The sequence below is a fragment of the Ahaetulla prasina genome, chromosome 2 (genome assembly GCF_028640845.1).
Source record: "Ahaetulla prasina isolate Xishuangbanna chromosome 2, ASM2864084v1, whole genome shotgun sequence".
Lineage (NCBI taxonomy): Eukaryota > Metazoa > Chordata > Lepidosauria > Squamata > Colubridae > Ahaetulla > Ahaetulla prasina.
In genome coordinates this window covers 276,756,961-276,780,094 of record NC_080540.1, presented here as the reverse complement: position 1 = coordinate 276,780,094, position 23,134 = coordinate 276,756,961, and the positions used below count along the sequence as shown (strand labels likewise).

Below are 23,134 nucleotides of genomic sequence, written 5' to 3'. Positions count from 1 at the left end.
ATGAGAGACATTAGGCAAAAAAAAAGAAAGAAACTCTTCAACCATTACAAACCAAAAACACACAGCAGAGCCCACACCTCCTTGCCAGGGGTGGGCTTCAAAAATTTTAGCAAGAGGTTCTCTGCCAGGTTGCTGGGTGGGCGTGGCCATGGTGGGCGTTGCCTAGTTGGTCTCCTGCACCACGGCTGAGGGGAAGGGGGGCTTTTTGCCCTCCCCAGGCTCCAGAGGCTTTCCTCGAGCCTACAGGAGGGCAAAAACGGCCACTCCAGGCTCTGGAGGTCTCTGAAGGCCAGAATCAGGCCCATTTCCAGTCTTCCCAAACTTCTGGTAGGCCCATTTTTCGCCCGCCCCAAGCATCCATGCACACCTTACATTTACCTGCATCCAAAACAAGCCGTGTGGGGACTCCTGGGAGGGGAGGGATGGGCAGGGCCACCCAGAGGTGGGATTTGGAATGGGATCTTAACTGCACAGAATCTTAGCAAGAGGTTCTCCCGAACCCCCACGCCTGCTCTTGCCCTTACAATTGAGGGAAGAATCAGGGATTTTAAGGCCTTCAGTGTTGGGATCATCTGAACCTCAGGAGAGAGATCATTCCACAGGGCAGATGCTGTGACAGGAAGGCCTGTCCCCTTGCTCCCAAGAGGTGAGAGCATTTAACAAAAGGGACCTCCCACTTGTTCATCCTGCCCACTCTGATGGTGTGGATGCAAATCACTAGAGAGACTTGATCCCTGTGTGCTGTACAATTCAGCACCTTGAATTGCTCTTAGAACCTTACTAAGAGTGGTGTTACAGAGACATAATGTGGGTGCACCCAAAACTTTCCACACCAACGCATTCTGGAGAGGTTGCAGTTTCCAAATCCTTTTCAAGACAACTCAATGTGGAGGACACTGCAATAGGTTATGGGAAGTGATTAAGTGATTAAGGAGTGACTATGAGCCTCCCAATCCAGGAAAGGGTACATCTGGCTCACAAAATGGATTTGATGCAAAGATCTCCTTGGCCACAGCTGCTACTTGCTTATTGAGCTGTGAATCCTGAGAAGATGCCCAGACCGTGAAACAATTTTGTCTGAGGGAGCTATACCCTATCCAGAAATAATGGAAGTTCTCCAGATCCAGAACCCCTAAAACCCAGTTACCCAGTCCTTTATCCATCAAAGTGATGACAAGCCAAGGGGCCCATGAAAGATGTAACCTGTGGAATATATGAACCTTCCATCTGCAACATCCAGTTTGTGTTTGGCCTTCTTTTCTCCATCCTGCCTACATTTCCTTTCAATTGACTACTCAAATATGTGACTGCGTAAGGAGGATAAATGAGATGGTAAGAAAAAAAATATTTATCATTATTTTGTCTTAACAAGAAGCTTATTCTATACCATCTGCTTCACTTATGCTTCTGGCTTGATTTTACAAGTTTACCTATAAAGATCACATGAAAAGATGGCAAACATAAAGGCACAGGCTCCAATCTTTCTTTAATTCACTTTTAATGTAACATTTAGACTAATATCTTTCAAGCAGATGTTCCCACTAGTAGTTGCAACTCACTTGTGCCTTAAGCATGGTGGGAGACTTCTGTTGAAGGGAAGTAATAAATATTAATAAACCCTAATTACACTATTATGCACATGGAACACAACTGAAAATGAAAAAATATTTTTACAATGCCATCTGACATGCCAATGAAGAAACAAATATCACTGACAAGATCTCTGTATGCAGAGATGGAAGAACTCACATTTATCCAAAATGGAAGAATGGCTGGTTAAATTAATGGTGTTGGCAGAGATGGAGAAATTGACTGCTTTGATTATATGGTATAGGGTTTCCTGTTTGAGCAGAGGATTGGGCTAAAAGACCTCCAAGGTCACTTCCCTCTCTCTTATTCTGTTATTAAAGTTTATTTAGCTTCATTTCTACTTGGAAATCACTCTTGAATTTTTTTTTCTTTGAAACTGTTTGAAACTGAAAGAAATTAAATTTTAACGTTGGTTAAAATTGGCTTGTGGTTATTAAATTTGTTTATGATGATAGAATTACTGTTTGTTATGGTTTATTCTAGTTCAAAAGGTGATTGGTTTTTAGGTATCTTTTTAGGTATTTTATTTTAGGTATTTTATTTTTTAGGTATTTTATCTATACTGAAGAAAGTCAGAAGTTATCTTTTTTTCCATAGTTCTTAGAAACTCTTAGTTTTGTTTAGACATCTGCTTGTTTTTAGATAGGCATGTTTTGTTTAGATAGAGACCATGAACAAGTCTTGATAGAGACCATGAACAAGTCTTGATAGATTTGTTCACTGGGTCCTATCCAACAAAATGAAATTTAAATGACAGAAAAACAAGGTCTTACACTTAGGCAAGAAAAACCAAAAGTACAGGTACATATTAGATGAAACCTGGCTTAATAGTAATAACTGTGAGAGGGATCTTGGAGTCCTGGTGCACATCCATCTAAACAGGAGCCAATTGTGTGCAGCAGCAGCCAAAAAACCTAATACAATATTAGGTTGCATTAACAGAGGAAGACCATACTTAGAATACTACATTGAGTTTTGGTCATCCCAATAGAAAAAAGATGCCGAGATTTTGGAAAGAGTTCAGAGAAGAGCAATAAAGATGATTAGGGCCCCTCGTGGCTCCCATGTGACACCCCTCCTGCGCAGACTGCACTGTCTACCTGTGGCCTTCCGGGTGCGCTTCAAGGTTTTGGTAACTATCTTCAAAGCGCTCCATGGCATAGGGCCGGGTTATTTACGGGACCGCCTGCTGCTACCGAATACCTCTCACCGACCCGTGCGCTCTCACAGAGAGGGACTCCTCAGGGTGCCGTCAGCTAGGCAGTGCTGGCTGGCGACGCCCAGGGGAAGGGCCTTCTCTGTGGGGGCTTCCACCCTCTGGAACGAACTTCCCCCAGGTCTTCGTCAGCTTCCTGACCTCCGAACCTTCCGCCGCGAGCTTAAAACACATCTATTTATCTGCGCAGGACTGGATTAGATTTTAAAATTTAAATGGTTTTAAATGGGTTTTATTATGTATATTGTGATTTTAATAATTCGGCCATTTTTAATAAGTTTTTTAACTGATGTTTTATTTTGTATTTATATGTATATATTTTTATTTTGGCTGTGAACCGCCCTGAGTCCCTAGGGAGATAGGGCGGTATAAAAATTTGAAAAATAAATAAATAAATAAATAAAATAGAAGCTATAACATTTAAAGTACAATTGCAGGAACTGGGTATACATAGTCTAGTGAGAAGAAGAACCAGGGTGACATGATAGTAGTCTTCCAATATTTGAAGGGCAGCCACAAGGAAGAGGGGCCAACTTATTCACCAAAGCACCTGAATGTAAGGCAAGACAAGAAGCAATGAATGGAAACTAATTAAGGAGAGAAGCAACCTAGAACTAAGGAGAAAATTCCTAACAGTGAGAACAATCAACCAGTGGAACAAATTGCCTTTGGAAGTTGGGATGCCCCATCAGTGGAGGCTTTTAAGAAGAGACTGGGCAGCCATTTGTCAGAAATAGTACAGATCTCCTGTGTTAGCAGTGGGTTGGACTAGATGACCTCCAAGGTCCCTTGCAACACTGTTACTGTTAGATCTCAAGGAAATCACAGAGGGCCTAAATCATAAGGCAGCTTAATTCTTCCCTTGGCAAGCCTTGAGGGTGAGACAGCCTACTTTTTCTCTGAATTGCTAAGCTGATGTCGGATGAGGATACATGAAAAGGCTTCACTGCCACTAGTGAAATATCACACATTGCTGGCTCACAGCAAGAAATTTATTGAATCTTAACTCCAGCCTTCCACAGTAATAAAAGAGAATTCTTGCAAGAAGAAAACTGCCAAGTGGATTTTTAAAGTTTATTTCTCTCCACCTCTTTATAATGAATCTGTTTAGCTCTAAAAATTGATTAATTTTTTCCTGTCACTTAAAATTTAAACCTGGCAATGAATATCTGAATGCCAGCCTGGAAGAAATCAATGAGGTATGGAAATAGGTAAAATACAGAACAAGGAATAAAATGTGCTTTAATTGGTAAACGAAGCATTCAAATCAATGCACTTTTTTCTTTGCTTTTTTAAATGAGAAAATATATCAGAGATTTGTCCTAAGAAGCCCTCAAGTATAAGAAATCCTTCATACTTATGACTACTGTATAATAAAATTATAAAAGGGTAACAAGAAGTTTTGCTGAAAGCAATTATGTTTCCTGGATATATGGTTAGTCAGCTTAAGTGAAGAGATACAGAATCATTTCTTTTTTTGATTATAACAAATTATAGCAATGTTATAGACATAATTTATCTTGATTTCAGCAGACTATTTAAGTAAATACTTCAACCCTAAACTAGTTAACGGTGGGCTAGATTGCATGACAATTAAATGACTTCATAACTGGTGTCAATCCTGAAGCTGGCCTGACGAAGCCATTTTGTCTGCTTCAGTGTTGCCACACTGGAGCTGAGGGTCAGGGAGGGGGGGATTTGAGATAGAGAGATTTTTGTAGCCAAAGCAAAATACTTTCTCTTGGGAACCAAGGGCAATCTCACACCTGGTCGGAGTAAGGCGGAGTGATGTCGGACTGCACAGTGATTGAATCATTGCAATTGGACCAAAACACAGTGATTGTTTTGAGAAAATGGAAAATCTTTTACTTTTAATATGGTGGAAAACCGTGAGAGTTCTCAGTGTCGATTTTCACCAGATATGTGCCAATATGATATTTCCAGTAAAAGTAATCTTTGGGGAATTCAGTTGCCTTCGAGTCTTGCTTGCCATGGATTTATCACTTGGAACCCTGACAGTTGGCTTGAAAACCATACCTAAAAAGAGTATTCATCAATGGTTCCTGATCAAATTCTTGTATTATCAAATGGGATAATGCAAGAAGTAATCCTGGGTCCTGTAATATTTTCAATAATGATTTGCATGTAGAAAAGATGGGAATGTTGATTAAATCTGCAAATGAAACAAACATGGATATGTGACAGATGTAGAAGCTAAACACTTTCTGCATCCTACCATATGATTTTCCAGGTAGACAACCTGTTCCTAAAGGTTGTAAACTCAATCTGAAAAAAATAATTGTGAGAAACCAGCTTAGAGACCCATGCACAAAGAGAGAGCCTCTCAGGAAAAGAGAAGAAGAAGAAGCTGAAATGGGATAAGGAGCTAACAGGGAAAGTATCTGAGGATTTATGAGTGGCAAACTAAATTGGATTTAAGCAGTTGGATTTAGATAAAGTATGTTGGTTTGGAGGCTACTGTAAGATCCTTGGATTCCAGGGAAGACCAAAGAGCCATTGAAGAGTTTCTGGGTTAAGGAAGATCATCAAAGGTAGAGGAGAACCAGATTTTTAGAATCAGTCTATTCTGTGCAGGATTCTCAGGGGGAGTAGAGCATCTGAAGGGAAAAATATCCATGTGCTGATAGCCACAAGAGATTGCCAGCTAAATTTTCTCTGAAGCTCTTAATTAACCCTGAGAAAATTAGCTATAGCTGCAGACAGAGCTATAGAAGTTTTATTGTTGGAGACAGAAAAATAGTTGAGCTCTGAATGCTATTGCAACAAAACTATAATACAAGTTGCTGCATTCCAACCTTTCATCTAAAATCTTTTGCAGGCAAGTGAATAAGGAAAGGGGAGATCCATTTATATCTCTGCTTAGCTTTTCATTTAGTTAACATTTACATGATTGGCCATGCATGGCTGGAACAGAAACCAATGCTTTCTATCAATGCAACAAATAATGAAAATAACTGAACTGGTTCTCTACTGTAGATGGGTTATTGTGTGCTGTAGTTTTATCAGTTTTGGTCTTCAGAACCCCAACATTCCCCTCCATTACAGGCAGTTAAAAACCCTGGAAGACAGAAATAACATCTACAATTATCTTGAAAAGTATCCTAAGTAACAGAAGGAAGTTTAACAAGAGAGAAGCGTGAAGGTCTTCAGTTCATTTGGTAACAGAACCTATGAAAAAGATCTCAGAATAGTAGTGGATTACAAACTGAATATGTGCAATTCTGTGTAATTCTCTATCATTCTGTGTTATGTATTCTGTAATGTGGAAGCAAATAATAATGTTTGTTTAGGCCGCATCAACAGAAATATAACTTTCAAATCACAAAAAATAATTATTATTCCTCTTTATTCTTAGTCTCCTTAGTCACACAGATACACAAAGTACCGTATTTTTCAGAGTACAAGACGCTCCAGAGTATAAGACACACATTAATTTTTGGGGAGGAAAACAAGAAAAAAAAACTCTGCCTCTGCCTACCAGCATCCATTGGTATTCATGTGGCTAGCATCCTTGCAGCAAACAGCAAACAGCCTGGTCAGCTTCAGCACATTATTGTAGGCTGAAACCGGCCAAAAATGTGATGTGCGGAGGCCAAAAACGGGGCATGCGGAGGTCGAAAACGTGACACACTGAGGTGGCGATTGGCGATGATGTGCTGTGGTCATCCCTGTAGCCTGGAACAGGTTTAAAATGGAGCATGCAGAGGCCGAAAACATGATGCGCGGAGGCCGAAAACAGCCAAAGGGTGGGGGCTGGTGGGTGGGTGGGATTCGGCAATGTTTGGTGTAAAAGTTCCATGCACTTTTAGAGGGGGGAATGTGTCTTATATTCCAAAAAGTACGGTACTCTGTCTATTCAGGGCAACATCTTCTAAAATGAATGTAGAGAAACTGGAACAAATTTAAAGAGCAAGAAGGAAGACTAAGGGATTAGATAATAAGTCCTATGAAGATGGATTGAAGAAACTGGGTATATTAAGCCTTGAGAAAAGATGATTGAAGTATAATAAAATAGCACTGTTCAAAAACCTGAATAGATATTACAAAGAAGGTCAAAACCTGTTCTTTCCTCCATGGAAAAATGGATTGAAATTACAGAATTGGTCAAATTCTGACTGAATGTTATAAAAAAAACTTTCTAACCACAAGATCAGTTCAGCCGGGATCTAACTAGCCCCTTCTCGCTTTATGAAATTCTTGGTTCTACTCTGTGATTCAGATGTTTTGGATTACAATTTCTATCATGACCATGACAGAATTCTCATCCCACAGAATCTGGAATCATTGGTTTCTCAGCCTGAAACTAAATAAAAGGTTTCAAAATTTTATTTTATGTTTATATGATATAGCTGAGCAACTGATTGATACTGTAATTAGGAACTACACGTAACACTATGGAGATCCTAGCAATAACCCAAAACAGGTTGAACCAGGATTTTCCTTTCCCGTTAGTCTTATTAGATTAGATTTAGTTAAAATTAGATTTCTAAAGGAAATCTTCAGTTACAAAAGATAAGTATAATATTGTGATCCCTTCTGAGCAAATTGGGAGATTACTATAACATTTATTTGAGCATGCATTCACAAGTTATATTCTCCTTTTTCTGGCACTTTTTTGAAACACAGATGTTAAGAAAGCATCTTTAGTAAAGCTATATATCAGCACTTCAAATTATTCTAAGCAATAAAATAATATAAAATTAAATCTACTTACAGGAATCATCCAGTTGGCTAAATCACCAAACTTAGATACCTGCATTGCCCCAAGCATAGTTAGATCAACATGTCCCCTGTTAAAATAGCAAAGCACAACATCAGTGCACAACTGGAAGGACAATTACACAGAGAATTCTGGCACACTAGTTACTTTAATCCTCAAAATGTTGAAAAATTAAATAGCAGTGAGATTAAAGAATTGCTTGTTTAAATGTGTTTGAATAAACATAAGACTGAAGTCTCAAAGAAATTTATAGAAGGCTATGTCTGTCTGAACTCAGTAATAGATTAAAATGTGGCATTAATTAATTGAATAAATCACAATTGGCTGGGACTCTAAACCATGATTCATAAACCATAATGATTGGGTTAATGCTAAGCCCAAAACCAACCAACCAGTACCACTGGTAGCTTGGTACCAGAGACTTTGATCAGCAGATGTTATAAATAAATGTTAACATCTAATAAACAATAAAATACTTTCGTGCATTCCATATTTAGTTATGAAAACATCCATGCTATGAAACTCAGTTCATAAAATAGAAGGATTTATATAAAAAGTTAGTTTGACAATTCTTTAAATGGCTGGAGTTGCTAATATAATTCAATATCTATCAACTGCATGACTGTTTTGATGCATAAGTATGAAGTCCCTTTAGGATGGTTAAATAATAAATTCAGCTACCAGCTGGGGCAGTGCCTTGGACAGTTAGTGAAATTAAGATGATCATTACATACCCTCGAATCATTGCAAAAGATTCATCACTAGAGAAGTATGAAGCACCTGGCAATACAGTGACTGTTTCTTTACCTGAAAAAGAAATTGGGCATAAAACCAAAGAACTTTCCAGAGTGGTACTGGAAATTAATTCTGCCAACTCCTCATATCAACTTCATGTATTATGATTAGTACAGAAAGAAAAACCATTCCCTCTGCATTAAATAGAAATTTTCTTGAAGTACCTCATTGTTAAAAAAAATGGTTACTGTATTCAGTAAGTCCCAAAGGTGCTTTTTCAAGAGGCAACTGGACTTTCTTGTTTTTTCTTTTGAAGATGTTTCACTTCTCATCCAAGAAACTTCTTCAGCTCTGACAGAATAGTGGGATTTCTATCCTGTCAGAGCTGAAGAAGCTTCTTGGATGAGAAGCGAAACGTCTTCAAAAGAAAAAACAAGAAAGTCCAGTTGCTTCCTGAAAAAGCACCTTTGGGACAACCATGACCTAGATGACTGAGAATCTCTACAGACTATATTCAGTAAGGCAGGAAAATGTAAAGAAGTTCATGGTAGCTATTCTACTGTTTGAGAAAAAAATGAATACAAAGTGAGAAACCATGTACACTTTTCAAGTACTTCACATCTGCCCCAAAGAGAGTGCTAAACTCGCTTGATACATTGCATTTTTTTAATCAAATGTTTTAAATTTGATACTGTTTGAAGGTATTGCAAATGTCCAGGCATCCATAGATCCTCTGGTGCTGACCATTCCTTTATGAAATGCAGAAATGAAGCCAATGGCTCAGAAAAAGCTACGTGGTTCATCTTGAAACACAGATATTTTAGCACAAATACTGTACAGAAACTGAAGTTGAAAAGAGCTGAAGGACTGTAGCTGAATGTACTAAATAATGAAGTCAGGAAGTTTGGGTTAAAGTCCTTTTTCAAAAATTAGGCTTGACAAAGCCCATGAGGGAGCTACTTCAATGGATTTTTGGGGTGACGAGCAGGGAGGTATAAACTACAATTGAGAGAAGGATCCAAGAATACTAAGAAAAGGAAAAGCTGTGTGAGAATAGTTTCAGAACTATTGACCCTCATGAATCAGTCAAGGACCCTGATGAAAAATCTCCAGGAAATGTCACTGCCCAGTTCAGCCAGCTCCATTGGAACCAAGTAACTCCCATGAGGTACTTTGTTTACTTGTGAAAGGGCAGAATCATCTCCTAAGGAGAAACTTAGAGAGAAAAATACCCAGGTACTGAGTAATAAATATAATATTTTATCAGGATGGAGATGTGCAGTACTAAATTGGGAGAGGAGGATTTGTGATGTTTTTCACTTTCTCACTCGGTGACTAAAGCTAAGAATTACTAGAGTTACTCTGATGTGAGTAACTAAAGTGACTGGCAACAAAAAAACATGTCAGGTACATGTAGTCTACATCCTCCTAGCTTTGTGCGAATCCTGAATGTCTTGGTTCCCAAACACACAAAACTTGTTATTTTAACATGACAGAAGAGGAAGTTTTTTTAAACACTTAGCTGGAATTTAATCTTACTATCTTTAAGTGGCAATAACCTTAAGTTTAGCTTTTGCCATGGCTGCTACTCTGAAAAAAATTGCTTTGTGGTGTAGGGCATTCTACTAAAAGACCAAGTAAATCTTTGGCTCAGAAAAAATAGTGTGCCCCTATGCTAAAGCTACTTCTTCTTCTACATCTCTACATCTGGAACATTTGCTTTTTGGTCCTCCCCATGTATTCTATCTGAAGTCAGACAATAGGTTGCACTAATCTCTCTGAATGAAAAAGCAAGATAGAAATGTAAATAACAGAAAGTTACCTGCATTGATGAGGTCAGGGTCAACTTCATTTTCAGATGGATAGGGTCCCTAATTCAACAACAACAGCAACAAGTATTGAATCTTTGTTCTAACCATATATTTAATGAACTCATCCATAAGTATTAACCTCCCCAGCCATATTTACAGCAGTCTTCAACAAACTGATGCCCTCAGCTGAACTACAGGTCCCATTTCACACAAAGGGATGATACGAACTATATTCCTATTTATCTGGAAGGCCTTGGCTGGAATAGGCTAGTGGATGGGTTTCTGTATTATTATTTGTTCTTTCCTTACCAAACCAAGGACGCCATTTTCACTCTGCAGATGTACAGTTATATCCGGACTGATGAAGTTGCTGGCAAGAAGGGGAATGCCGATACCCAAATTAGCTTTAATTAATTAAGTTAAGGTTCCATTCAACTTTTATCTACATTGCTTGTTCCGTTGTGCCTTCAGAAACAAGGAAGCAAAAAACTTTCACCATGGCTAAAGGATACCATACATGCCATCTTCAAATTCAAGAGCTGCCCGCCTGATAATCCTTTCTCTTACATTATCACCGCTTTTCTTCTGTTTGCTCTGAGACTCCTCAGCTTTGCGAAGTGATAATCTCTAAGAAAAAAAAGGAGAGCAAGAAGTTGGTGTTTCTTCCATGTGACACCTGGAACAAGCAAATGACACTTCAGGTACTTTAAAACAGTAAGAAATAGTATTAGGTGGGCCTGAACTATTTATAGCAATTTTCTCTGAGTTGAGAGATGTACTTGGTTTTTGAATAAAGTCTTGGGATCTGCATGCCAAACACATCAAGTGAAAAAGGATCAAAAGCTTACTTTCATTTTTATATGCTCAAAGGTGGAAGGACTTATAAATATCTACAATAGTAGAATGGATGGTGAAGCTGGTGTAATTAGCAGAGATGGTGAAATCGATAGCTTTGATGAAAGATTTTGGCAAATTTTAGTTTTACATGGAAACCATTATTGGACTTTTTGAGAGAAACTGAAAGAAATGAAAAGCTGATTTTGGAATTTCATTCAGAAATAATTCTTTTCCGATTTTTCTTCTTATTTTTCTTTCTGCATTTTTACTTTTATTGCCTTTTGAACCATTTTCTTTTTCTAATTTTTGATTTGTTTATCTTTTAACTTTGTATCTTTTTGGAAATCTAGGAAGTTATTAAAAATGCTTGCTTTGATTTTTTTAAAATGTGCATTTAATTAAAATTAATAATAGGCAATATATTTGCACAAAAGGGACAGACTGGAAGAAAAGTTGCACTGAATGTTGAATGTAGTGGACAGGATCTGGACTGAACTAAGCGGAGGAGCAAATGCAGACAATACTATTATCCATGTCTATTATCATCATGCAACCAAGGAGATGAAGTATATCATGCATTCTTAAAAGCTGAGGCATAATAGTAGACTTTAATTAATTAAACATTGTTAGGAGACAAGACCTCTTACTTTTTACTTTATAGAGTATATGATATGTTCTCTCTATATAGTATATATTATATCAGGGCTGTCAAACTCAATTTCATTGAGGCCTGCATCAGGGTTGTGTTTGACCTTGGGGGACCGGGGTGGGCGTGGCCATGGTGGGCGTGGCCAGGTCGATGTCACTCATGTCAGAGCGCATAACCCTAACCCTCTATCCTTTCATCTATGCTATAATATTTAGAAAGGAAAAAAGAAAACAACCCTAAATCATACAAATCAAACAAAATAAACAAACACGCACACGCACACATTTAGAATCCACATGTGGTAAATTCATAATTTTTCTCAGGTTTCAAATTTTTGCTACATGGTTCAGCACGAAAGGAAAATCTCTGAATTTTATTTCTCTTCCTGATATAATTTTTGGGCAGGAGTACCTGACTGTAAGTCAATTTGATTCCTGGGAATTGCCTGGACATGTCCCCTGAAGATCTCTTTCTAACATTTTTTAGATGTGATTTGCCTTCTTAGAGGTCAGAGAATGACTGGCCTATGGTCACTCAACTGGCTTCATACTTCATGCTGACTTTATTGGAAGTGATTGGATGCTCTTCCAACCGCTGCAGAATTTGTTAATTAATTTTCAAGACCCCCAGGAGGTTATATGGGAGCTGCATGCCTGGGCCTTCAGACTGTAAGTCTCTGGTTTATGCTAAGATCTGTATCAGTAATACAGTCAGCTGTAGACTAAGGATATTTCCAGAGGGACCTATCCTGATTACACCATTGTAGCAGGGGTGGGCTGCTGGGGGTTTGCAGGGGTTCAGGAGAACCTCTAGCAAAGCTTCTGTGCAGTTCAGAGAACCCCCAAATCCCACTCCTGACTGGCCCCACCCACCTCGCCACACCTCACCCAGGAGTTCCCACACGGCCCGTTTTGGATGCAAGTAAGTGCAGGGTTTGCGCGGAGGCTTGGGGAGGGTGAAAAACAGGCCTACTAGAGGTCCTCCAGAGCCTGGGGAGGCCGTTTTGGCCCTCCCACAGGCTCGAGGAAAGTCTCCGGAGCCCTGGGAGGACAAAAATGCCCCCCACCATGGTGCAGGAGGCCGACTATGCCACGGCCACCATGGCCACACCCACCAAGCAACCGGGCAGAGAATCCCTTGCTGAAATTTTTGAAGCCCACCCCTGCATTGTAGTACACAGAAATCCAGATTTTGTCAAGGAACGGGTGCCTAGGCTGCTCTCTAGTCTTCGGCTGTTCGGGTGGGAGGGTTTGTTATCTAATTGATAGAAGTCCATAGTCAATAGATTGATTAGTTAGATTAGGGTGATTTCACACAAGAGAAATATTGGTAAATCATTCTTATGAGCTGCAGTGGCACAGTGGTTAAAGAGTGCAGTACTGCAGGCTACTTCTGCTGCCTGCCGGCTGCCTGCAATTTAGCAGATCAAATTTCCCCAGGCTCAAGGTTGACTCAGCCTTCCATCCTTCTGAGGTGGGTAAAATGAGGACCCAGATTGTTGTGGGCAATATGTTGACTCTGTAAACCACTTAGAGAGGGCTTTAAAGCACTGTGAAGCAGTATATGAGTCTAATTGCTTTCCCTATTCTGAGATCAAAGAACAAGGCAGGCAAGTTTAATATCACTGCTGAGCTCAACAGTACTCACATTTGTTTTCCACTCTCCTCCCTAGAGTCTGAGTGGTGAACCTCAAGTAATAAAAACAGAAGTTGACACTAATAATAAAAGCTCAAAATTATCTGTTAGTGTGTATTTTTTTCGGCATTCCACAGTCACTGTTGAGTTATGGATTTAGTACCAACTTGGGACAACTAAGACCCAACACTATATGTTATTAAAAGGCAACACTCTGTTCCAAGAACTGACAAATCCATGAACTAATATGATTTCCTATAGTGTGTGTGTGTGTAACGAGAGGTGGGGGTACATATAAAAAAATCTGCATCCACCAAAGCCACTTTGTGCAATTTAATTTAGAACATCTGGAGAATATTATAAATCAGTGTAGGTAAGTAAATAAAATGGGAGGAGGGGAAACCTTCACCCTTCCCTATGTCAACTCATGGCCTGGCTATTGCTGTGCACTCTACATGGGGCTGCCCTTGAAAACCACCAGGAAATTTCAATTGGTCCAGAATGCAGTAGCACAAGCAGTGATGTAACACCTCCACTTCGTGAATTTCACTGGTTGCCAGTTTGTTTCCAAGTGCAATTCAACATGCGTGAATAAAGCCCTACATGGTGAAGAGCCTTATTATTTGAAGACTGCCCGTCCCCCATAGCGTCTGCTTGACTGATCTGATCTGATCGGGTTGGACGCTCCAATTCCTTTAATTAAACCATGCCATCTATTGGGATCACAGAAGGGTGCCTTCTCTATAGCAACACTACTACATGAGGTTCCCCTGAAGATCTGGATGGGGTCCCTTGTGTTGTTCAGAAGAGCAGTGAAGACTTAGTCCTTCATCCAGGCCCTTTGGCAAGGGAGAATGAGGCTCCTCGCTTCATTCCATCTGTTCTGTTACACTAGCCAGATTTTTATTGGTTTTTATTGCAATTTCTTTATTTGATTGTTGCAGACTGCCACCAAATCATTGGGAGTTGGGTGACATGCAAGTTTAATAAATAATAAAAATCCAGTAATGCTCCACAATATCAATCCTTTCTCATCAACTGTTCCATCATTTTTTCAAGATGAAATGCCAGTGTTTGAAGTGAGTATGTGATTTGCAAGGAGTACGCAAAATGAATAATTCCCAAGAATTATCCAAATGTAGACTCTACTTCTCTCCTCCCCTTAACAAGCTTTTTCTAAGCAATCCAAGCCTATTCACACGGACAATATAGCAAACCTATAAAACCTTTTCTAACTTCTGTGTCAAGACAAGGCTAGTGTAGGGCCTCATCTACTTTGAATAATTATTATAAAATGTTACTCTTTAAGTCTAGTACGAGTCTAGAACATATGTTAAAGAGTAATATTTGCAGTGGCAGCTCAGAAAGGAAATACAATATATGTACACATGCATACACACATGAACAACATAGCTTTCACCCTCGTTCTCCAAAATGAATGCCAAGTAATATTTGTTATGGCTCAACACAAACGCTGCAATGAACTGTTTTGAGACAAAAAGAGATGTCAGTCCTACAAAGTATAACAGATGAAGAAACAGACGCTACGTATGCCTAAAACTAGTCATATTAGAATGGGCGTAGTAAGAGAATCTTTGCAAGTCTGAATGTGTTTCCCTTCTCCTTCTTTTATGTTCTTATGTCCGTCTTAAGCATTTTCAGAAATCTCTATCTATGTATAGACTTAAGCCATGTTTATCTTATTTGCTTTGGTAATAGATATCCCTCTCTCTATCAAGGCCATCCGCTAAGCTCTTTACAAAGGGTAAGAAATCTTCCAGTTTCAGTGCGGAGACCAACTCAGGAATGAATCAAATATTCGTTGGATGTTTGATACCATTATTATTATGCTGGATTTCGTATCACTAATCACTAGTCGAACACTTCCCAAGCGTTTAAGACCGTGTGATGTATCGGCGGATTATGCGAGCAGATTCCAGTAAGGTGGTCATCTGCAGCTGACCAATGGTGATCTTGTCAGCGCCAATTGTTTTTAAGTACTTGCCTAGGTCTTTAAGCACAGCCCCCAGTGTGCCGAGTACCACTGGAACCACCTGCACTGGTTTATGCCAGAGTCTCTGCAGTTCGATTCTCAAGTCCTGATTCTCAAGTTGTTTCTCATCAATTCTGCTGTCACCAGGTATGGCAATGTTGACGATCCACACTTTTTTCTTCTCCACAATCGTAATATCCGGGGTATTGTGTTCCAAAACTTTGTCAGTCTGTATTCGGAAGTCCCACAGTAGTTTTGCATGCTCATTTTCGATCACTTTTTCAGGCTTATGGTCCCACCAGTTCTTTGCTACAGGCAGATGGTAGTTATGACACAAGTTCCAGTGGACCATCTGAGCAACTGTGTTGTGACGTTGTTTGCAGTCAGTGTGAGCTATTGTCTTGCAACAGCTCAGTATGTGATCAATGGTTTCATCCGCTTCTTTGCAGTCTGAATTTGGGGTCATCCGCAGATTTTTCTATTCTGGCTTTAATTACATTCGTTCTGATGGCTTGTTCTTGGGCCGCAAGAATCAGGCCCTCTGTTTCTTTCTTCAGTTTTCCATTGGTCAGCCATAACCAGGTCTTTTCCTTATCTACTTTCCCTTGGATCTTTTCAAGGAACTGTCCATGCAGTGATTTGTTACACCAGCTGTCAACTCGAGTTTGCATCGCTGTTTTTCTATATTGATACTTGGTTTGCTGTCTTTTTGGCAGCTTCCTCTTGTTGACCTCCATCATCATCATCATCATCATCATCATCATCATCATCATCATCATCATTATTACTGAAAGTGCTAGGAAACCCAAACAGGAGAATTGTGCAATGTGTATTTTGCAACAAACAACACCTGGAGAGATGTTTGTCTATATGAGGTCCCAAGAAAGATGTTACAAACTTTGAGCAATTCTCAACTTACAAGTGATTTATATTGACAAGGTGACCTAGAGCCAGTAAGCAAAATAATCCACATTGATTATTGCAAGGATTTACAGACATCAACTTGAATACAAGCCAAGGATTGTTTTAATAATAATAATAATTTTTGGAGTGCTGCTCGTGTTTTTTTGTTTTTTTTTAATCATCTGTTGTCCTGGTGGAATAAATCAGCACTTGGTCTAATTCAAGCCAGATGGTTTTATTTGGCAGAATGGATTTTCAACAGGGGTTGCAAAAGGGGAAATGAAGTTTTATCATCTCCATGGTTTGCAAGAACAGTGTATGCGAGAGCCCTGAATATTCCTATATATGCATTATGCAGAGCTGTGGATCAATGGTCAGGCTGCTACTGCGAGGTCCAGGGTCTAAATCTGCAGCTTGTTATCTTGGCCTCTGCTTCTTATTTGAAATTTGAACGTCAAGAGCATAAATATCTTAACACAGTTATTGGGAGGGGGGGAATGGGATAAAGAGAATTTAGGTATTTTTTTGGCTATTTTACTCACACAACTGCAATCGGGCCAGATATATGACTGCAATTATTCCTCTTTAATAAGATAAAGGCTATCTTTCTTTGCCAGGCTCCCTAGTTAAATCTGCTTTATACCAGAATCCTCACCCAGCAGGCAATGGAAAACTGTATTACGTCCAATATAATTTCTATCTGAAAATGCAATCAGCACCTTATAGATGGATGCTATTTTTATAGACTCTTTCCGCAGTTCCTGTTTCCCTCAACACCTCACCACTCGGTAAACAGGGAAGCTTGAAGCTTCATTGTCTGTTTACCAAGAAAGATCCCAAGGAGGATTAAAAAAAATAATAAGTAAACCCAATTCTATCCCAGCTGCAACTGTAATCCAGGCTATATAAAACATTTCAAAACAAGAGGACAAAAAGAAGGAGTCGTCACAAGGGTAAAGGAAAACAGACCTGAGGAAAAGAAAAGATGAAGGGTAGTTGAAGATGTGGCTGAATAATAAGATGGCAAATCGACACAGAGACCTTTTGGCTGAATGTGAAGAAATAAAGAAACTGCAGGGACTTGCTCAGACAGTTACCAGGAATCAACATTGACACAAAGGTGAAGGCTAAAGTAAAATAAGAGAGAGACAGAGAGAGACACACACAGAGAGAGTGAAAGAGAAACAGAGAGAGAGAGAGAGAGAGAGAGAGGAGGAGGAGGAGGAGGAGGAGGAGGAGGAGGAGGAGGAGGAGGAAGGAAGGAAGGAAGGAAGGAAGGAAGGAAGGAAAAAGAAAGAAAGAAAGAAAGAAAGAAAGAAAGAAAGAAAGAAAGAAAGAAAGAAAGAAAGAAAGAAAGAAAGAAAGAAAGAAAGAAAAGCAATATTATAAAACTAGGTTCAAACTGGGAATGTGAAGAGCTGTTTTTAGCAGAATTAAAATGTATTTTGGCATTTTTGTGGATGTGTGACTGAATCAATATTGACTCCTGGTGATTGCTTGGACAATCCCTGCAGTTTTCTTGGCAAGGTTTTTCAGAAGTGGGTTGCTATTGTCTCTTTCCTAGGACTGAGAGTGAAGCTGAAGGTTACCCAGATGGCTTCAAACCTAAGGCAGGACTAGAACTCCCAGTCTCTCAGTTTCTAACCATTATCCCAACCGTTACACCGAACTGGCTCTCATTTTTGGCACTATCAAATATAAAAACAGAGACCAAAACTGTTTGGGCTGTCATCCTATAGATCTCTTCCTTTTGTAAGCTTCTCTTAAGAAAAAAAAATAGTACCAGGGATACATCTGCTATGAACCAATCATTTGACTGCAATTGCAACAGGTAAGGTTACAATAACAGATGATGCCTCTATTTATGGTCAAATTCCCTTCACAGGGCTCAAAATAGTATACATAGAATTCAGAACAATCTCAAAGTGAGGCCCCTTAATATCAGCAGATTTGATGTATCACATACCCTAAGATATGGACCAAACACTTAAGAGTGATGCCCTCACCCATAAGGGAATCAAAGATTGCCATCATTCTATAAGGAAATAACTTTTTAAGTTATCTGCTGTCTCACACATGATTTTGTATAAAACATAGATCAGATTTGCCTGTGCTGAATGTCTGGAGGTGAGAGGGATAGGAGATTACCTGTCTGTTGTGACCCAGGTTCCCAGACTCGGACTCCTGGAGGAGGATGATTCAGAGAGTGAGGAGGAGGAGCTGGCAAGGCCTGCTTCCCCTGGGCCCTCTCCCTCCCTGGCACCGATCCAGGAGAAGGAGGAGGGGCTGGCAAGATCTGATTCCCCCGGGCCTTCTTCTGATTTGGCAATGCCCCAAGAACAATCTTGGCTTGATGCGAGACTGCGCAGACGTGACCGGCGCGCGCAGCAGAGGAGGTGTTGGGACAGGGTCAGAGAATGATGAGTCACGGAGTGACACCCACAGGGGCTATAAAGCAGGAGGCGGAGCTTCCTGGCTTTTTGTCTTGGACAAAGCAGTGAATTTGCGCGGGCAAACTGTTTCAATGGAGGGAAGAATATGCTCGTGAGTGACTCTTGCCTTATCTATAATTTCCTAGTTATCTCCAGAGACTTGGCAGGCGCGTGGGTAGACGTGGCCAGAACATCTCTATGCCAGAAGGAATCCAGCCAAATGTAAATAAACTTGAAGAAGGCCTTTGATTGACTTTTTGTTGGGAGCATTGGGAGGGGGAAACAGAACACTGTCTCTGGAGACTTAGCACATGAAACTGTTCCTCGGTTCTTGCTATAATCACCACATCCAAACTAACATTGCCAGTGGAAACATTTTCCAAGCACACCCATATCCACAGACCAGTTCCAAACCCACCTAGGAGTTACCTCAATTCTTTTTTCATATTTGTCCCCTTTGATGAGACGATGGACGTAGATTTTGGGGACGTGGATATCTTCGGGGTGAAATGACCCTACATCCACAATTTCTTCTACCTGAAATGATAGGAAAATAGGAAAGATAAAGACAGAATTTAGTGCAATATACCACATGATTTCGACAAGAATAAGGAGACTGCAGTTTCCCCTTATTTAGCCCTCTCTTCCAGAACTGCTAGTATTACAATGCCCAGAAATATTAGCACACACAATCCAAAAGTGTGCTTGCCATGCATTATGGAAGTTGTGATCCCAATATACCAAAAGACAGTAATTTGAGGACATTTGTTCAGAGGATGGGATGGGATGGGGTGGGATGGGTGGGATAATAGAAAAGGATAGGATAGGATAGGATAGGATAGGATAGGATAGGATAGGATAGGATAGGATAGGATAGGATAGGATAGGATAGGATAGGATAGGATAGGATAGGATAGGATAGAAGAGAAGAGAAGAGAAGAGAAGAGAAGAGAAGAGAAGAGAAGAGAAGAGAAGAGAAGAGAAGAGAAGAGAAGAGTTGGAAGGGACCTTGGAGTCCTCTAGTCCAAGCCCCTGCTTGGGCAGGAAATCCTATACCATTTTAGAGAGATGATTCTCCAATCTCTTCTTAAAAACCTCCAGTGTTGGAACATTCACAACTTCAGGAGGCACTGATTAATTGTTCTAACTGTCAGGAAATTTCTCCTTAGTTCTAAGTTGCTTCTCTCCTTGTTTAGTTTCCACCCATTGCTTCTTGTCCTGCCCTCAGGTGCTTTGGAGAATAGCTTGACTCCCTCTTCTTTGTGGCAGTCCCTGAGATATTGGAACACTGCTATCATGTCTCTCATAGTCCTTCTTTTCATTGCTCCACACATGGGATGTAACTGGGAATGAATCCAAGCGATTTTGTCCATCAAGTGTTGAACAAATTCCTCTGCACGGCCCTGAAAATGATCACCTAACTCCACTTGTCCCAGGAGTGCATGGGAGATCCAGAACAGGGCCACTGGGGGACACTAGAATAGAACTCATGAAAGTAAGAAGTCTTACATTTTCAAAACATCATTTAGGCACATGCCAATGAATTACTGCCTAAATTACTGCAGTCTTCCCCAATACTAATTACTTGCTATGGCCCATTTACCGCTAAGATCTCTACCATTTATTCCTAATAAACATATGGACGCAAATGGTTGCATATGGCCTCAGATGAGAAGAGGTAGAGACAACAAACCAGAGTGAAGATCAGTGAAAAAAACAAACATGCAGTTATCAATTTGACAGACACAAAACCCCCAAATACTATTTTTTTCCTATTCTGCCTTTACCTACTAGTAACCACTACACAGCAGAAAACCAAAGCAGAAAAGGAAGTCAATGAATGCTATTATTCTCGAAAAGCATCAATTCAACATTCACAAGTCGTTCATATAACAATACCTTTAAGGTCTGAAAAAGAAAAGGTAATTGAACAAAACGAGACAAAAACCAGACAATTCTTTACTACAAAACGTATCTAATAAGGGTACAGTCTTAATTACTGCAATCCTATGACCTGGAATTCCTGGATTAAAACCTGTGCTTTAGACCAGAGAATATGCAATGTTCCCAGGAAGCACCTTTCCCCAGTAAACCCATTGAGCCCGTTTCTAGAAAATACCTGTTTAACTCTGATAACTTAGTATCATCAAGTTATAACTCATGCCATTCATTGTGTGAGAGCCCCCATAAAATGTCTATGGAGATTTTCAGTCATCCAGGTCATGGTTGTCCCAAAGGTGCTTTTTTCAGGAGGCAACTGGACTTCTTGTTTTTCTTTGAAGATGTTTCACTTCTCCTCCAAGAAGCTTCTTCAGCTCTGAGTCTATGGTAGGGAATGGAAGGATTTATATTTCCTGCAGAGAGTTCAACAGAATGCAAATGACCAGCTGTCTGCAAGGAATATAAATCCTTCCATTCCCTACCATCCAGTCAATGATTCCAATGAATCAAAGTGGTCTCCTCATTGTGTCTTTCCAAATATTCCATTTCTACCATCCTCTTCGTATAGTCAAGGCTAGGTGTTCCCAGTTGCAATATATGGCTGTGAAAGTTGGACCATAAGAAAGGCTGAGCACCAAAGAATTGAGGCCTTTGAACTCTGGTGCTGGAGAAGACTCCTGCTAGTCCTTGGACTGCAAGGCGAACAAACAAGTCAGTCCTAGAGGAGATCAACCCTGACTGCTCTTTAGAAGGCCAGATCCTGATGAAACTGAAATACTTCGGCCACCTAATGAGGAGAAAAGACTCACTGGAGAAGAGCCTAATGCTGAGAACGACTGAGGGCAAAAGAAGAACAGGACGACAGAGAATAAGGTGGCTGGATGGAGTCACTGAAGCAGTAGGCGTGAGCTTAAATGGACTCCGGAGGATGGTAGAGGGTAGGAAGTGTAGGAAGTTAGCACTCACCCCTCTCCTAGAAGAATGAAATATTTTGGAGGATATTGAAGTGGGCAGAGTATTGTGTTTCTCTGCATGAGAAATGGAGAAACCTGGCAGATGAGATATAATGTGAGGCAAATTGTAAATTTACTTGAATATTTGGAACGAAATAACCAAGTCTCAGTGGCACTTTTTTTTCTGGATGCTGAAAAAGCTTTTGATAGATTGGATTGGCAGTTTTTGTTTAAAGTAATAGAAAAAATGCAATTTGGGGATTATTTTACCCATGCAATTAAAGCAATATATCAGAAGCAAACAGCACAAATAATAGTAAATGGTGGTTTAAAGAAACTTTTAAAATTGCCCCTTGTCTCCATTACTTTTTATTTTAACTTTATAAATTCTTTTAAATAAAATACGTGGTTCAGATCGAATAAAGGGAATTAGAATTAAACATCAAGATTATAGATTAAGAGCTTTTGCAGATGACTTGGTTGTTACTGTATCTCAACCAATACATTCAGCTATTGGTTTAAAAGAAATAATTGATCAGTATGGTAAAGTATCTGGATTTAAGGTGAATCAGCAAAAGACAAAGATGATAACTAAAAATATGAATATACAACAAAAAAAAGAGTTAGAAAAATCTACGGGTTTTGAAATAGTTAAAAAGGTTAAATATTTAGGAATATACATTACGGCTTCAAATGTGAAATTATATAAAAATAATTATGAGGTATTGAGGCAGAAGATATGGAAAGAAATGGAGAATTGGAAGAAGTTACAATTATCTTTGCTGGGAAGAATAGCAGCTATAAAAATGAATGTTTTGCCCAGGTTTCTATTTTTGTTCCAAACGATACCGGTACTTAAGAACGATACCAAATTACAGGAATGGCAAAAAAGGGTTAATAATTTTTTATGGATGGGCAAAAAACCAAGAATTAAGTTAAAAATAATGCAAGACACAAGGGGAAGGGGGGGTCTTAAAATGCCTAATTTAAAATTGTATTATTGAAGCAGTTGTCTTATCATTAATTACTGATTGGATTAATTTAACTGAGGAAAGAGTTTTGAATATAGAAGGTTATGGTTTGTTATATGGGTGGCATGCCTATTTATTATATGATAAGAAAGCTGATAAGATATTTAAAAATAATATAATTAGAAATGCATTATTGAGGGTCTGGAGGAAATATCAATATAAATTAGATGGAAAGATTCCAATATGGGCAATCCCGAGACACATGATAGAAAATATAAATATATATCAAAAGATGGAGGTAGTTACTTATAAAGAACTTCTTTGTATGGAAAAGGGGGAATTACAATTAAAATCCAGAGAAAAGATGGGGGAAGAAGGGAAAAATTATACATGGTTTCAATATGGACAATTACAAGCTAGATGGAAATTAGATCAAAAAATAGGTATTAAGCAAACTGAGGATAATTTGTTAAAACAAATGAGAGATCAAGGTCAACAGCATATTAAGAGGTTGTATAATGTATTAGTAGAAATAGACTCAGAGACTGAATTGGTTAAGGATTGTATGATTAAGTGGGCACAAAATTTTCAGCAACCAATAATGTTGGAAACTTGGGAAAGAATTTGGGTGAGGAATGTTAAATTTACACAAGCGCAAAATATGAGAGAAAATTTTTATAAGATGTTTTATAGATGGCATTTAGACCCCAAAAAGTTGTCATGTATG

General features: G+C 39.3%; 1 protein-coding gene across 3 annotated transcripts in view; it reads right to left on the bottom strand.

Moving 5' to 3' along the window:
* OXCT1 (3-oxoacid CoA-transferase 1) overlaps nucleotides 1-23,134 on the bottom strand; it is a 75,879-nt gene that overhangs the window by 17,275 nt on the left and 35,470 nt on the right. For 2 of the 3 annotated variants that reach the window (XM_058169907.1, XM_058169906.1), the window contains exons 8-13: nucleotides 18,972-19,079; nucleotides 10,606-10,720; nucleotides 10,403-10,497; nucleotides 10,105-10,153; nucleotides 8,282-8,354; nucleotides 7,542-7,617 (exon numbers count right to left, since the gene is read on the bottom strand). In XM_058169907.1, coding sequence (XP_058025890.1) covers nucleotides 7,542-7,617; nucleotides 8,282-8,354; nucleotides 10,105-10,153; nucleotides 10,403-10,497; nucleotides 10,606-10,720; nucleotides 18,972-19,079 — 516 coding nt within the window. The remainder of the gene's footprint in view (nucleotides 1-7,541; nucleotides 7,618-8,281; nucleotides 8,355-10,104; nucleotides 10,154-10,402; nucleotides 10,498-10,605; nucleotides 10,721-18,971; nucleotides 19,080-23,134) is intronic. The other variant, XM_058169908.1, reaches the window with a different exon arrangement.